General features: G+C 42.3%; 1 protein-coding gene across 1 annotated transcript in view; it reads right to left on the reverse strand.

Annotated features, from left to right (window-relative positions):
* Positions 1-14,050, reverse strand: part of gpc5a (glypican 5a) — a 133,128-nt gene that overhangs the window by 97,887 nt on the left and 21,191 nt on the right. Inside the window, exons 3-6 of the mRNA XM_030118655.1 lie at positions 5,306-5,766; positions 4,976-5,209; positions 4,157-4,293; positions 3,936-4,061 (exon numbers count right to left, since the gene is read on the reverse strand). Coding sequence (XP_029974515.1) covers positions 3,936-4,061; positions 4,157-4,293; positions 4,976-5,209; positions 5,306-5,766 — 958 coding nt within the window. The remainder of the gene's footprint in view (positions 1-3,935; positions 4,062-4,156; positions 4,294-4,975; positions 5,210-5,305; positions 5,767-14,050) is intronic.

Raw genomic sequence — 14,050 nt, forward strand, 5'->3', positions numbered from 1 at the left:
CCTGGGCGTACGTCATGTGGAAGCGCCGGCTTTATTGTTGTAAGAATGCAGAATTCCACTAGAGCGCGACCGAAGTTACACACTATAGCTTTAAGAACACGCTATGAATTGCTTCCCATCGGGTCATAAAGATCATTTTAACCAGTATTTAAAAAAAATGTATCTAATTCAGGTCGCCAACCCTAGCTTTTAATGAAAGTTTAACATGTAAACACCAAGATATCCACTAAGTGTCCAGATATCAATGGGTTATATTGCAAAAAAGTGAATAAGGCATTTCAGTTGAATATAATATAAATATTCTCATAATAAGTCAACAGTAAGTCTGCCAAGTACTGTCACTACTTTTCAACAGTGCAGTAGGGTTTGGCTTGCAACATCATGACTAAATGTCTTTAAATCTAAAAACACTGCAACTAAAAGTGATTTGAATAAGCAAATGGTTAAATAATTCAATGAGGCTGTAAATCCTCCATGCGATTCAAATAAAAACACTAATTTAAATGCACAACAGTATCCTTGAGCAAACAGGAAAATAACATCTGCACAGTAAATTGAATTGTCTTATTTCTAGTTAAACGGCATCAATTTGACATTCTTGCTGGAGGTACAGCAGCGAATCACCAGCCCGGACACAGTATCCGTCTCATGGCCATGAGGCCCGTTGTGGGATTATTACTATTAACAGAAATCCATAATACTTATTTGAAAATGTCTCGTCTGGTCTTTATTTTTCTCTGAGTACGAGTGGGTAAGCTACTTAAAACACCAGGAAGCGGAGAGAGAATGAATGCCTTCACCAGCTCTCCCCTGGAGCGAGACCCCATCGTCTACATTCAGAGAGGCATTGAGATGAAAGCAGCTTGTGTTCTTCCTCCACGATCTTATCTGATTGTTCTTTATCTTTTTGTTTACCAGGGACCCAGATGAGGACGTGCATTAAATCTCCCTTAAATCCCGGGCCCCTGTGTCATGTTTTTTTTTTTTTCCCCCCCTCTGTGTGTGCGTGTGTGCTCGTCCTTTTTTAATAAAAAAGACAAAGCTCTGGTGAACTCACCACTTCAGTAAAGCCATAAAACAATCTGCACCATCGCGCACAAAGAGCTGTTATAAAAGGTACCCATGCACTCTCTAATGTACAGTTTCACACACACGCACATACACACACGGCAACTAAACCAATCTTTTAAGGTCTCTGAGGCCTCGATAAGCTTCTGTAAATCAGCCACCATCCGGCACCGAGTTTTATTCCCCTCTCTCTCAGTGGATGTTGGGTTATGACCCGTAGGCAGGAGGTTATTTATTGCTTTTGTCTCAGCTCGTGTTGACTCCCAGCCACTCATCTATGGTTGTAGGCTAATAGAAAGCAGCACAGGATTGCAAATCTGCAGGAAGCTAGCTAAGCTGCAGGGTCTCTACCCGCTATTCTCCGAGGAGTCTCGTCTCCCACAACTCTTAATGTCTCTCGGCTCCTCTGCCTTCTTGCTCTACTTTTTTTTTGGTAATAGCCTAATCTAAACGAAGCCGAGCCGTCAGAGAACCCGAGGTGAACGAGTCCCCGTCAATACGCGTTGGCGTGAATGTGGGAAAGAGGAAAAAGAGGGTTAAACGGCTGAGAGACGCCCACAGACCATAAACATTTCCCAAAGGCAGCTGCCAGAGATGATAGACAGCCCGCAGCCTGCTGGCCTGCCTTTTTCTCCCAGCACACGAGAAACATCTCTATTCTCAGAGATGGCTGTCTCCTTTGTAATGGGAACTTGGGGTGTTGTGGTGGTAAACAGTGAAAGATGAAAAGAGTAAATTGTCAATGCCAGAGTGAAACTTAACCTTGATACTCCGTCTCCATAGTAATGCCATTTTTGATGAGCAACACCGAGCGCGCACTCTTAAGAAGTCTGTAAATCTCTTAGGGTGCCTAGAAAGCCTGTGAAAGACCTCCTTCCCCTTCTCCCCGCTCCTCCCTTCCTACCTTCACACGGTGCTGTGAAACAATCTCCACACGCCTGTCATCCTTTACAATGGACTGTCTAACCCGAACCGGCAACTCCAACCTCACCGCGGCTGTGAAATACAGGCCCACCTGCCGTTTCTATGGTGTTGACAGCAGCTGACAGTTAAGAGGAACAACCACAGGCTGACGATATATGAAGGGGTCCTTGAGTGATGACAGGAAAGGTAAGATCGAGAGCTCTGATGTAATGGAGACAAGGCCGCTGACTGATATTATGAAAGAGGCCAGTTTGTCTGCTCCAGTTCGCCACCATTCATATCCAAGATCTATGTCTGTGGTGTGAGCGCTAAGCACAAACAGATGGATTCCACATCACTGTCATCTTGTTTGTGGTCAAATATATATATGTATGTATGTATGTATTTATATATATATATATATATATATATATATATATATATATATATATATATACATACATACATACATACATACATACATACATACATACATACATACATACATACATACATACATATATATATATATATATATATATATATACACACACACACATATGCGTGTGTATGTATGTGTGTGTGGGGGCGGTGTATTTGACCCAGGTCAAATGTTGTACAAACAGCTTACTCATGTCAGGATTACACGATGAAAAATCTCTCAAGCTGGAAACTTCTGACCTCTCACAAAGTGAAGTTTCACTAAAGGTCATGCATGTGCGCACATTAAGGCAGCATTACCGTCACTATTTTCTCACCAGCAAGTTAACTTGAACTGATCTTTCATCCTCATAGCAGAAGCAGACGTCCACAAAACTCAAATCAATATGAATATATTGAGAATTACGCTAATAATGCTGCTGCAATCAAGTCCACAAGGCTGCATATTTACAGAGGTCCTCAAAATAATTATATCATGGAAACATTTTTTGAAAAAGAGTTCATTACCATCAGATTGTCACAAAATATTATGATAGAAAGTTTATTGTCAAGTATGTGTAAAATGGTTAACTAAATCCCTCTGCCTTTTAAAGTCGTGTTTTTGGCTGTTTACATTATTAAGTGTTTCAGAAGGTTTGCTTGACATATCTTATGTTTTTAAATTCAGATCAAACATTTGTGTTTTCATCATTTGAAATGTTTAAGCTTTAACCTAAGGTTGTTTACTTCTGACATCAAGGGTGACTTTAGGCTTCATGAAAGGACAGAAAACAACTTACTGTTGACAAATGAAAAAAAAAAAAAAATTTACATACATATATATTATTTGACCCCACCACTGTCAAGTGTTTGTTTTGCTTAGTTTATTTTTAGTTCATGTCAGTTTTTAGGAGGGATTGATGAGTACACGTCATACATGATAGAAATAAAAGGGAGGCCATAAAAACAGCAGAACTAAAGAGAACAGTCCAAACAGAGAGACCTTGACTTGAAAAAATATCTCTATTGACTGTAATGTCTGTGATGGTTCACTAAAAACCAAAGCTGCTCAAAGTGAACAAAAAAAAAAACATTGATGAGATTTTTTTTTTCTGCCTCCAATCATATTCAGGAGTCATTTTAACTGAAGAAGTTTTGATAAAGGTTTTTTTTTTACTTTCTAACACAACTTCAGAGATTGTAGTTGTTTATCTTCATATGAATAGTGAAGTTGAATTTAATAGAACAGATAAAAACTGTACCAATATTTAGCTGAGACATTTTTGTACGTTTTCCACCTCCAATCACCAGCATGCTTGTCAAAACAGAAGACATATAGAAGCTAAATTGGAGCAAAATAAGTTTGTTGATTCACCCGTATTAAACACAACAGGAACATGTTTCAGGTCAGTTCTTTTTAGCCCTCTAGTGACTTCACCAAGAACAAGTCTGAGAAGATGTAGTCACTCCTTACCTTACAGAAACATCTAATGTCGGTTTTTATTTAACCACCAATTTTTGGTAACATTTCTTTAAAAACGTACCTTTTCACAATTTCAGTTCCATTCCAGCAGGAAAGCCCATCACCAGATGCCAGTTCACTCCCACACAGCTGATCCGCCAGGCCACCGTAGTACGTGCGGTAGAGACGCAGGCTGTTCAGAAAGTCCCTGCAAAAGCAGCAGCATCAGCAAAGCTGTTCTTGTGTAGCAACTGTTGATTTGGCAGAGCAAAATCAGAAAGCGGCATGTGTTTCCACGCAAACCTTCTCCTGACAGCGAGCGAGTCCCCTGAGATTTTGACAGGAGCCTTCAGAGGGATGGACTCTCTGCCGCCGCCGCTGTGCTGGATGCTGACGGACTGCGAGAGCTTCCTGCTCGGTGGCCCACACAGTTTGTGCACCTTTTGAAAATAAGATGGACACAAATTGGAATCTAAACACTGAGAGAGGAACATGCTTTTTAAGAATTTGCAACTTCAAGTAAACTATCCCGAGACAAATAGGTCTAAATAGATGTCTGACTGGCAGGTGTTTACACTAAAGCCATTAGTGCAGCCAAGCCAATCTTCTCCCATTTCTGAATGCTCTGCATCTGGTGTCTATGAGGCAGCAGGTACTTCTGCTAACCACAAGATGGAGCTGTGGTGCCCAAGTGAATTCAGCAAAGTCGGTGTCACAGGGACTGCAGATCTGAGACACTCATTTCAGCATCCACATCAGAAGAAAGCTTTGTGTACAAAATAAATAAATAAAAAGTGATAGAGGCTCAACAGTCATGGAAGATTACTGTAAGGATGAACAAAGACAGCCAGGGGTAAAAAGTAGGAGGAGGTGTCGACTCTGCCCTCTGGATCAAATCTGCAATTTCATGCAATATGTATTTGATTTTAATGCCTCATACCTCTCTGACAAGGAGCAGGCAGCTGTAAAAACAATAATATCCGCAACGAAAATCTCTCCAGGACTGAAATGCTCTATTGTTTATCTACTCTGCCTCCTGCCTCTGATTAAAAGAAAAAAAAAACTGCCTTGTTTTGAAGCTGCCATTCTTGAAGATAATAAATCTCTTATCATGATCTCAACCTGCGCTGAGAGGCGAGGTCCATTTTTCTGAGCGTGGCTGACGGCGTCACGAATCAGCATGTGAACCCCCAGAAGCACTTGTTCCAGATCCTGAGGTCCATGCATTCTTGCTGACAGGCCCTCGAGTGAGCGAACGAATTCCCTCCAATGGATGTCAATCTCCGCCATGCTTGCTAAACACCCCCGCATCACGTTGAGGCAGTAACCCATGCAGGGCTTGGACTGCGTTAGGCCCTGTGGAGCAAATTGCAGTGAGATGAGGGCTGCTGAGAAAATGAAAGCCTCAGAAATTCAAATCAATACACTGACTACCGAGCCTCGCATTCATACCTGGCAATGAGGACAGTAGTGCATCTTGAGCAGGGCCCTCCTGCACTCGCGGCTCAGCTGTAAGTGGTCCGTGGTATTGATGACCTCGATGCCGAGATGCAGCGCCTGAAGCAGCAGCTTCCCAGACACCCCGGAGCGGGCGATCTGATCAGCCAGGAGGCCAGGCGCCCCACCAAATGGTCTGACCTCGCGGCTTAACGACCTCACGCACTCTGCATAGCTGGGCGATATATCACTGAGGCCAGGGTTGATGAGGTGATTATAGACCAGCGGGAAGAGAGCGTCGAAGAAACGCTGCACTAACTCGTCGACATTGAGCTCAGATCCGAGCAAGAAGAGTCCGATGTCGGTGAAGAGCTCCCTCACCGCGCCCGCGGCGTGCTCGGCCACGATGTGGTACGACTCCTGAAGGACGAAGTTGGTGTGATTCTCTGCATGCCGCATCAGGACCTCGAAGGTCTCTGAGAGATGGAGAGTGGGACAAAAGAGGGAAAAAAAGAAAGGCAAAAGATTAGAGAGAAACTACAATCATGTCAACATATCACCCTCGGTAATGTTAGGTTGCCCTGACTGCCTGCAGAGAACCTGAGGAAAAAAAATGAGGTAATAATAATGGCTGAAACTACTTTAGAGAATAGGAGTCTCCAGGGTTCCCAGCAGACGCTGCGGCTTCCAGCATCTTCACCGACAGAGAATACGTGCAGGGGAGCAATTTGTTCTCTAATCAAACGTTGATTTGACAAAAGAAAGAAATAAAAAAAAAACAGAAAAGAAACAATTTGAAGTACATTGGAGAGGAAACTGCTGTGATACCATATGAACAGAATTACATAATATATAGAGTTTTAATAAATCAGCTACTTTTATCAAAGTGCAAAGCAGCAGAACAGCAGCCAAAGACGGGAGGCAGAGGGTAGGACACGAGAGAGAATAAATGTGAAAGGTCAAGAGAGACAGTATGGCCTAATTTGTTTAACTGAAATGAAGCTAAATACTTCTGTGGATAATACAAATGAAGCCTGACGAGGTCAGTAGAAGGAAAAAACAAATTTTCTTCATGAACTCGTCACAGGATGTGACATAAACTGCATCTAAACGAGAAGCAGCGATGAATAAACTGTGACCAAATTAATTCAAATCAAATGGTTGCAAAAGTCCAGGTCCTTATTAAACACAACCATTAAAGTTTTAGTGTTTCAGGAAAAATAAAAAGAAAGGCTGAACACTACACTCAATACTGGTCTTTCCATCTCTAACTTTTTAAGAATTGCTTCCTTTAGCTGCTGATCAGACCTGCACAGCGCTGAGGAGGAAGTTTGGACCGCTTACAGAGCTGTTGAGCTCAGCCATATTGTCAGGATGTCTGCAGTGAACAGCTTCCTCCATATCAATCCACATCATCTCTGGTGGATCAAGTCCATGCTCTGACTGGAAAACCTGGATTTCCATTTATCCAATGTGTTCTGTGATAGATTTACTTCCATATGTTGGCCTTTAGTCCTACTTCCGCCATACACGCTGCCCAGGTCATCCTTCTGCCACCAATTTGTGTAGAAAATCGCAAAAATGCAAAGGATCTACATAGGGTTTTTTTTTTTTTTTTTTTTTCAGCCTGTGCCAGAATAAGATGCTCACTTATCACCATGACTGCATAGTAAAGTATAAACGTGTCATATATGCCCACATTTTGACAGGCCCACATACATAACACTTACACACAAGTGTGAGGAATTACAAAGCTCGGACACATATGTAAGGAGTGAAAAGCATGATGTGCCTTTTCCTCCTTACATATATCATATGCTCGTATATCTGCCCACTGGACGGCACCCAAGATTGTCAGCACTAGTTAGATGTGGCTGTGAATGTGTCTCCATGTGTGAGACTTCTGGGGCAGTTGTTCGGAAAAGTATGTGAGCAATTCAGTTCTGAGTCAGAAAGTGAAGTGAAGTGCAATTTGAAAAAAGGAGGGTTTAAAAAAAAGTTAGCTTAGTTAAGCCTGGGAACAGACATAACACAAGGAATGAATCTGGATATTTTTGGGGGGGATCAATTGCCAGAAGAGTGGAAATATAATATAATATCCAACATCAATTTCTCTGAGAACATGATTAGTCACCTCCACACGTGTGGGAATAATCTCAGCACAATGGAAAATGTTTTACTAAGTGCAACAATCTGGCTTTGCCTCCCTTTTTTTCGGGTTTTGTCTCAGCTAATACCTGAGCCATGGCCATTCTCACATCATGTGCTTGTCATGGGTTCTGAGGCAACAGTCAGGGTGAACCGCCCAGGGGGGCCGAGATTCTGGGAGGGGGGTAACAAGTGTGATGAGGGCTTAGACGGTCAAATGCTGTATAATGCGCAGTGATGTGGAAAGATTGACCGAAAAGCCCCCTGTTGAGGACGACCGCGAGGGGGAACAAAGACGGGTCTGGCATGCCTACAGGCGCACCGTCTCAGGCGGCGGCATTAAAACACGGAGGTGTCCAGAACTGAATCTGCTCTCAGATCTTCTCTGATCCTTCAAGGGTGTGCTAGGTCTAACAAGATCTGAGACTCTGAGATGAACATTTATGTGTGAATGGGGAAAAAAAAAAAAAAAGAAAAAAGAAAGAAAAGAAAGCTACACCTCCCACACAACAAGCACCCTGGTCAGAGCGCAGCAGGAAACATGGGACTTGAGCAGCACAGACAAGAGTGGCAGCTGTGAGTGTGAAGTGCACTGTGTGTGTGTGTGTGTGTGTGTGTGTGTGTGTGTGTGTGTGTGTGTGTGTGCGTGTGTGTGTGCGTGTGAAATAGACGACAGGCACCCAGACAGCCAGAGAAACAGTGCGAGGAGAAAAAAATGTGCACAGCAAGTACAGTTGGTGATTATTACAGCCCTCAGGTGTACGAAGCAAAGCAGCCGGAGTTATGGAGGGTCCCACAGGGATCACCGTGCATGCTTCATGGAGGGGGTTTACCGCATTAGATTATGGAGCTAATGAATCCCACCTGTCAAATCACATAACGCATATCTGTGTGGTAAACAAATTCATCCTAGCCTTATCTCTCTATCGCTTCTTTTGCTTCCCACGATGTAAAGCTTGACATGAGGAGCGAGTCTTCTCACACACACACAAACACACTTGATTGTTAGAAAGAAAGAAAGAAAGAAAGAAAGAAAGAAAGAAAGAAAGAAAGAAAGATCACTACTTCTCCAAAGCAACCAGCTGTATTCAACACAAAAATTGCTGAAAGTGAAAGTCCAAGCAGTGATGATATTTTTAAGTTCCAGATAGAGAGAAGAGCAGAGCCTCACACTTGGAGGCCTTGTCCAGCAGCCTGGCTTCTGGGTAAGCCTGAGGACAGGAAAGAAGAGGAGAAAAAAGCATAATGCAGCAGTGTTAGGAAGAAGATTAGAGGAAAGCATATGTTTCACATTTCTGAGAGGTAAGTATAAAAGCCGGGCCGCATGTTTGTGTCGCGGTTTGCATTTTTGTTTCACAGCGAGAACGCATTGGTTCGATTGCCGTGATTCTGCAGCCTTTCCCAGTGGTGGTAGCATGTTCTCCCTCTGCCTGATCGATTCTATACTTACTGTAGTTACAGTGGCTTGCACCAGTTTAGTTAAGGAATGGGCGGATTTTCTGTGTGAAATTTGCATGTTTTCCCTGTGTGTGTGTGTGTGTCCCCAAGGGTTTTCTTCTTTCCCCCCAACGTGCAAAAACAAGCATGTAAGGACTTATGACTAACCTGTGACTTCCCATTGCTTGTAGGCATGATTGTGAGTGTGTCTGACAGTCTGTATTTGCCCTGCGATGGACCGGCGACTTGTCCAGGATCTATCATGCTTTCATCCATAATCTGCTGAGACTGGCACCAGACTGGTTCAGTTATACTGACTTTCACAAAGCAGGGGCTGGAGGTCAGGGGCTCCTCGGAACAAGGACCAAGTGGTAAAAGGGGTTGTTTATTTAGAAATAATCTTTTGTAAAAAGAGAGACTAAACAGTCCACATCAAACACTAATACGACATCTCATTATTATTTATTTAGTCAGTGGAAAAATCCTGTTTAAAATAATGTTTCACACAATGTTTCCGTTCAGTCAGTGTGTGTGTGTGTGTGTGTGTGTGTGTGTGTGTGTGTGTGTGTGTGTGTGTGTGTGTGTGTGTGTGTGTGTGTGTTCTCGTATTTCTATCCTTGTTGGGGCCAAATGTTCCCACAAGGATAGCAAAACGTGAAACGACGTGCCTTGTGGGGACCTTTTTCCGGTCCTAAGTAGGAGAAACAGTGTTTTCTTGACCATGTTGTTGTTACTGAAAAAAGTAAAAGTGCAAAAACATTTCTTTAGGGTTAGGCTTTATTGTGGTGTGGATTAGGGTTAGGGTAAGGGTCAGGGTTAGGGGCTAGACATGAATGGGAGTCAATGGAAGGTCCCCACAAGGATAGAAATACGAGACTGGGCGTGTGTGTGTGTGTGTGTGTGTGTGTGTGTGTGTTCTGCATGTCAATGACCCAGGAGATAAGAGCAAACATGTTTGCATTTCTGGTGACGGGAGTAAACCAAGAAAGGGCTGAGCCAGCATGCTCCAAGACGGAGCTGGACACAGGGTGTGTCCTACAGGGAGTAATGCAAAGTGAAGGAATGTACTGTGTTTGCATGGCACATGTAGGCTTAGATTAGTTATTTATGAAGGACAGAAACAGGAACTTTCAAAAAATGGCTGTCATTATCACCTTTTACTGACCAGCATGCACGGTGTGAAAATTAATTGCAAAAACAATGCATTTGCAAGACAGTGAAGCAATGACCTATACAAAATTACACTATGGTAAAACACAGAAAGACACTGTGCCGATCAAAAGCTTTAACATGTGTCCAAAATACTGGAAATACCTCAGAAATTCTAATTAGTCCAACTTAGCAACACAGCAAACCTTCTGTGAAGATATAGTTCAGTTAAATCCTCTCTGATGATTTCAAGCAATACGTTATCTTTACCTTTGAAAATACATAATTCTGAAGTTATTATGCTGAAGCAGATTAGACTGTGAAAGTGTAACTAAAGAACAGGTAAGACGTATACGGCACAGAATTAATTTAAGAAGCAATACAGCAGTACAGCAAAATAATTGAAAGCATCCAGAAACAGGTTTCAGAGTATTTCAATAAAGGCAATAAAAAGATGCTTAACAGTTCTGTTTGAATGAATGAAAAACTCGACTGCACTAGAGACTTTCAGCTGAAATTGACAACTATTCTAACAGCGATTAGGAAGATCAAAGGTTTTAGCACAGACAATATATTTCATTATATTTTACTCTGACCTCATTCACATCGAAATGACTTAAAATTTGAATCACTTTTTCAATAATAATGAACAAATCAGTGCAACAGCGTTTGTATGTCATTCCAGCCTGTGTTTCATTTAGAGCCATTAGAGCATGCCACCCATCACACTGTATGGATTTCTCACTCTCCTGCCGCCAGAGCAAATAAACGCTGATCGATCAACAATTCACGTTTGAGAGCTCAGGAATTCCTGGCTAGCATTCAGTTATGTATTGGCTATTATGAAGCAATCACAAAGCCCCTTCAGTTAAATTCCTCCGCAGCGGAGCTTTTCTCCATGTCTAAAAGGCTTTCAAATTTTATCTCATTTTCTTCCTTTCACCCATAATTGCTGCACTTCTCATTTTCTGTAATGCAGGGTGATCTGGTTAACTGTGACAGCAGTAGCTAACTAAGTAATGAGCTGCATTTAAGGTCAGGGCCTCCGGCAGTTGACACTCAACTTGAAAAAAAAAAGGTTTAAAAATTTACTGGAATTTTCTTCAGTGATCAGTCACAAATTATTGTAAATGATTCAGAGTTAGTTCAATTGCCTCATTTGTATTTATTGTCAGGTAAAGAAACAGGACGCTATCAGATGTTGATTCAAGATGCTCTGGTTAGTGATCGCCATTGTGATGGAAAGATAAAGCAGAAAGGGTTCAAGAGTCAAGCTGAGGAAAACAAATGTGTAGCTTTTACCACCAGATGGAGACATTTTTCACTGTAATGTGAACAAACTGGATCAATGTGGTGCTGAGGAGGAGAAAACTACATGCATGCTATTTACACAGCTTCCCATCAACCACTCAAACTGTTCAATAAGTCAAGGTCTTGGATAAAAGACATTAAAGGATCAGAATGTTTATTGAGAGAGAAAAGATTTGTATTGACTGTTCACGTTAAAGTATTGCAGCTTTTAATACAAGCAGTTAGTCACACTAAAGTGTTCTGACAGCCAATTAAACATCAGCTAATGCCATTCAACTATATTAAAATCACACTATATATAAAGGTTGCAATTTACAGCACCGACACATTTAGTGTCTGTTAGTGAGAATAATGTGTCTGAGCGCTACATACAGTGTTCAGTCCGTGATTAACAATACACTGAAACAAAGTCATAAAATAACATTTACAAATAACTTTGCAGTATTATGGTACAACACATCCAGCAGGGTTCAGGTGATATAAGAGCTTCACAAGTCATTTGAGGAGCCGCTGCTTATAATCTGCACCAACAAGCCACCGCTGCTTTCTGAGCAAGACAGTGTATTTGTATTCACTGACATGTCATTGAGAAAACGGATCAGTCAGCAGCATGAGACATAAGATGAGCCTTTGTAGCTGAAGACCCATTTAAAGCGGACAAAAGACCAAAAGCTGCTGCACCCTCTGTCACTCACGCACACACTCCACAACGGAGGCGGTCCGTGCACGACATACTACTTGGATGCATCCTTAAAAGTGCAGTGGAAAGCGTAAACAGTGCACGTCGATATCAGCTCCTCTGTTTGAAGAAGGCTGTGTTTCCAGGTTCCGGGCGCTTAAATGCCACCAGCTGACCTCGGCCGAGCTGCTGAGCAACGCAAAGATGGCTTTTATTAACGTGATTCATCCTCCGTGAATGGCTGCAAACCACAACAGAGGAGCCCGGTGACATCTGATAGGCTGCGGAAAAGGCCATTCTCCATCGAGAGAGGATGAGTCAGTGGCACTGTGGGCTCAGCTCATCCCAGAGCAACAGACACACAATGAAAGTCAATGACTTCCAGGGTGGCACAGTCAGTACAGTCAACAGAAAACTATGTCTTCATTGTGGTCCATTAGAGGTTGAAAAACAAGCATCGGGCCCCTTTGTTGTTCCAGGATAGGGTTTGATGACAGTGTTTATGCAGAAATGTTTGCTGTGGCTGAAAAACATAAAAAGGTCAAACATGGCTGGTTGTAAAACTCAAAAGCTCCAGAGAGAATAACAGCCCATTCAATCTTTATGACCAAACAAACCTGCCACAGCAGCTCGGTTTCGAAACTTTAAGTTTCCAAATCAACCCAGTTCAAATGATAATGTTATAATCCATCCATCCATCATCATCTAGTGCTCCTTCCATACCTTCTTCGTCCATTTTAGGATCGCTCGGGGGTAAGACAAAGAGACAGACAATTATCCAAACACATATTTACACCCACGGCCAAAATAAAGTCACCACTTAATCCAAAAAGCATGTTTGTGGATTGTGGGAGGAAGCTGGGGTAGAGCAGAACCGCACAGACGCAAAGAAAACATGCAAACTCCACACAGCAACACCCAAATTCCCTCAGCATCAAAAAACAAAAAGCTGACAATGTGCTTGAACTGAAGAGCAGTTACTTTCATGAAAGAAAGAAATTTTCCCTCAATCAAGCATCAAGTAACCGTTGTTCTTGGGAAATGTCTGAGCATATAATCAAATATAGATTAAAATTTACAGACCCATGAAAGAAAAGTGTTTCCACATGTGCTTCTACCTGATTATGTCAGAGTTTCTTTTCCGGTCTTGTTTTTTTGGCCTATCTTCAAAATTTATTTTAGCTTTGCTCCCATATAAATCACCGCCAACAAAACTGTGTGCAAACTTGCTGTAGATTTACCAGGTAATAAATAAGGTCTATTTTAATGTGTGACCTGTCTTCCTCTCTGGCTGTAAACTGAGAGCTGGTTCAGTCTGACCGAGTTTTGAGCTGCTGGATATTGAACGTAAAAATAAACCTGTCTGTAATCTCTGCGGGGAGCAGCATTACATATATGACAACATTAAAGCACTTATTCATCAAAATCCACTCAATGCAGTACTGTTGGGCTTTTGATAAGAGTGTTAATCTTATTTTTGCTCCTCGGGCATGACAAATTCTCACACAAGCATGCTGGTTTGTGACGAAGAGGCAGCAGCTCTACTATCACACAACTCAACGCCACAGCGAGCTTTTCAGGCTGCAGCAAGGGAAGCATCTGACAGTCACACCTGTCAAGTGACAAAACAAGCGCACCGGCTGCCGGGAAGGTAAATGAACACACGAATACATGGAGAAGTGACAAGCAACCAGATGAGGCAAATGAATGAGAGTTTGCAGGAGATGCACAGACGCTGCCTGCAAGATTGCTCTGATTTAGGCGGAGATTGAGGTGAAGCACAAAGTGTTATTCAGAGAGCGTGAGTGAGTGAGTGAGTGAGTGAGTGAGTGAGCTTGGCGTACCTGCACGCCCTGACTCACAAACAAACCACAGAGTGAAACTGGGCCTTTGGTGTTTGTGTATGTTTGTATGTGTGAGGACGTGTGCAAGCATGTTTGCATGTGGAGACGAAGGGGAGAAACTCTGGTCAGGTCACATTTAAACACCCTAAATTCAATAAAATAGGCCTTATACATACATCACGAAGCAGCATA

This window comes from Salarias fasciatus, chromosome 1 (genome assembly GCF_902148845.1).
Source record: "Salarias fasciatus chromosome 1, fSalaFa1.1, whole genome shotgun sequence".
Classification (NCBI taxonomy): Eukaryota; Metazoa; Chordata; class Actinopteri; order Blenniiformes; family Blenniidae; genus Salarias; species Salarias fasciatus.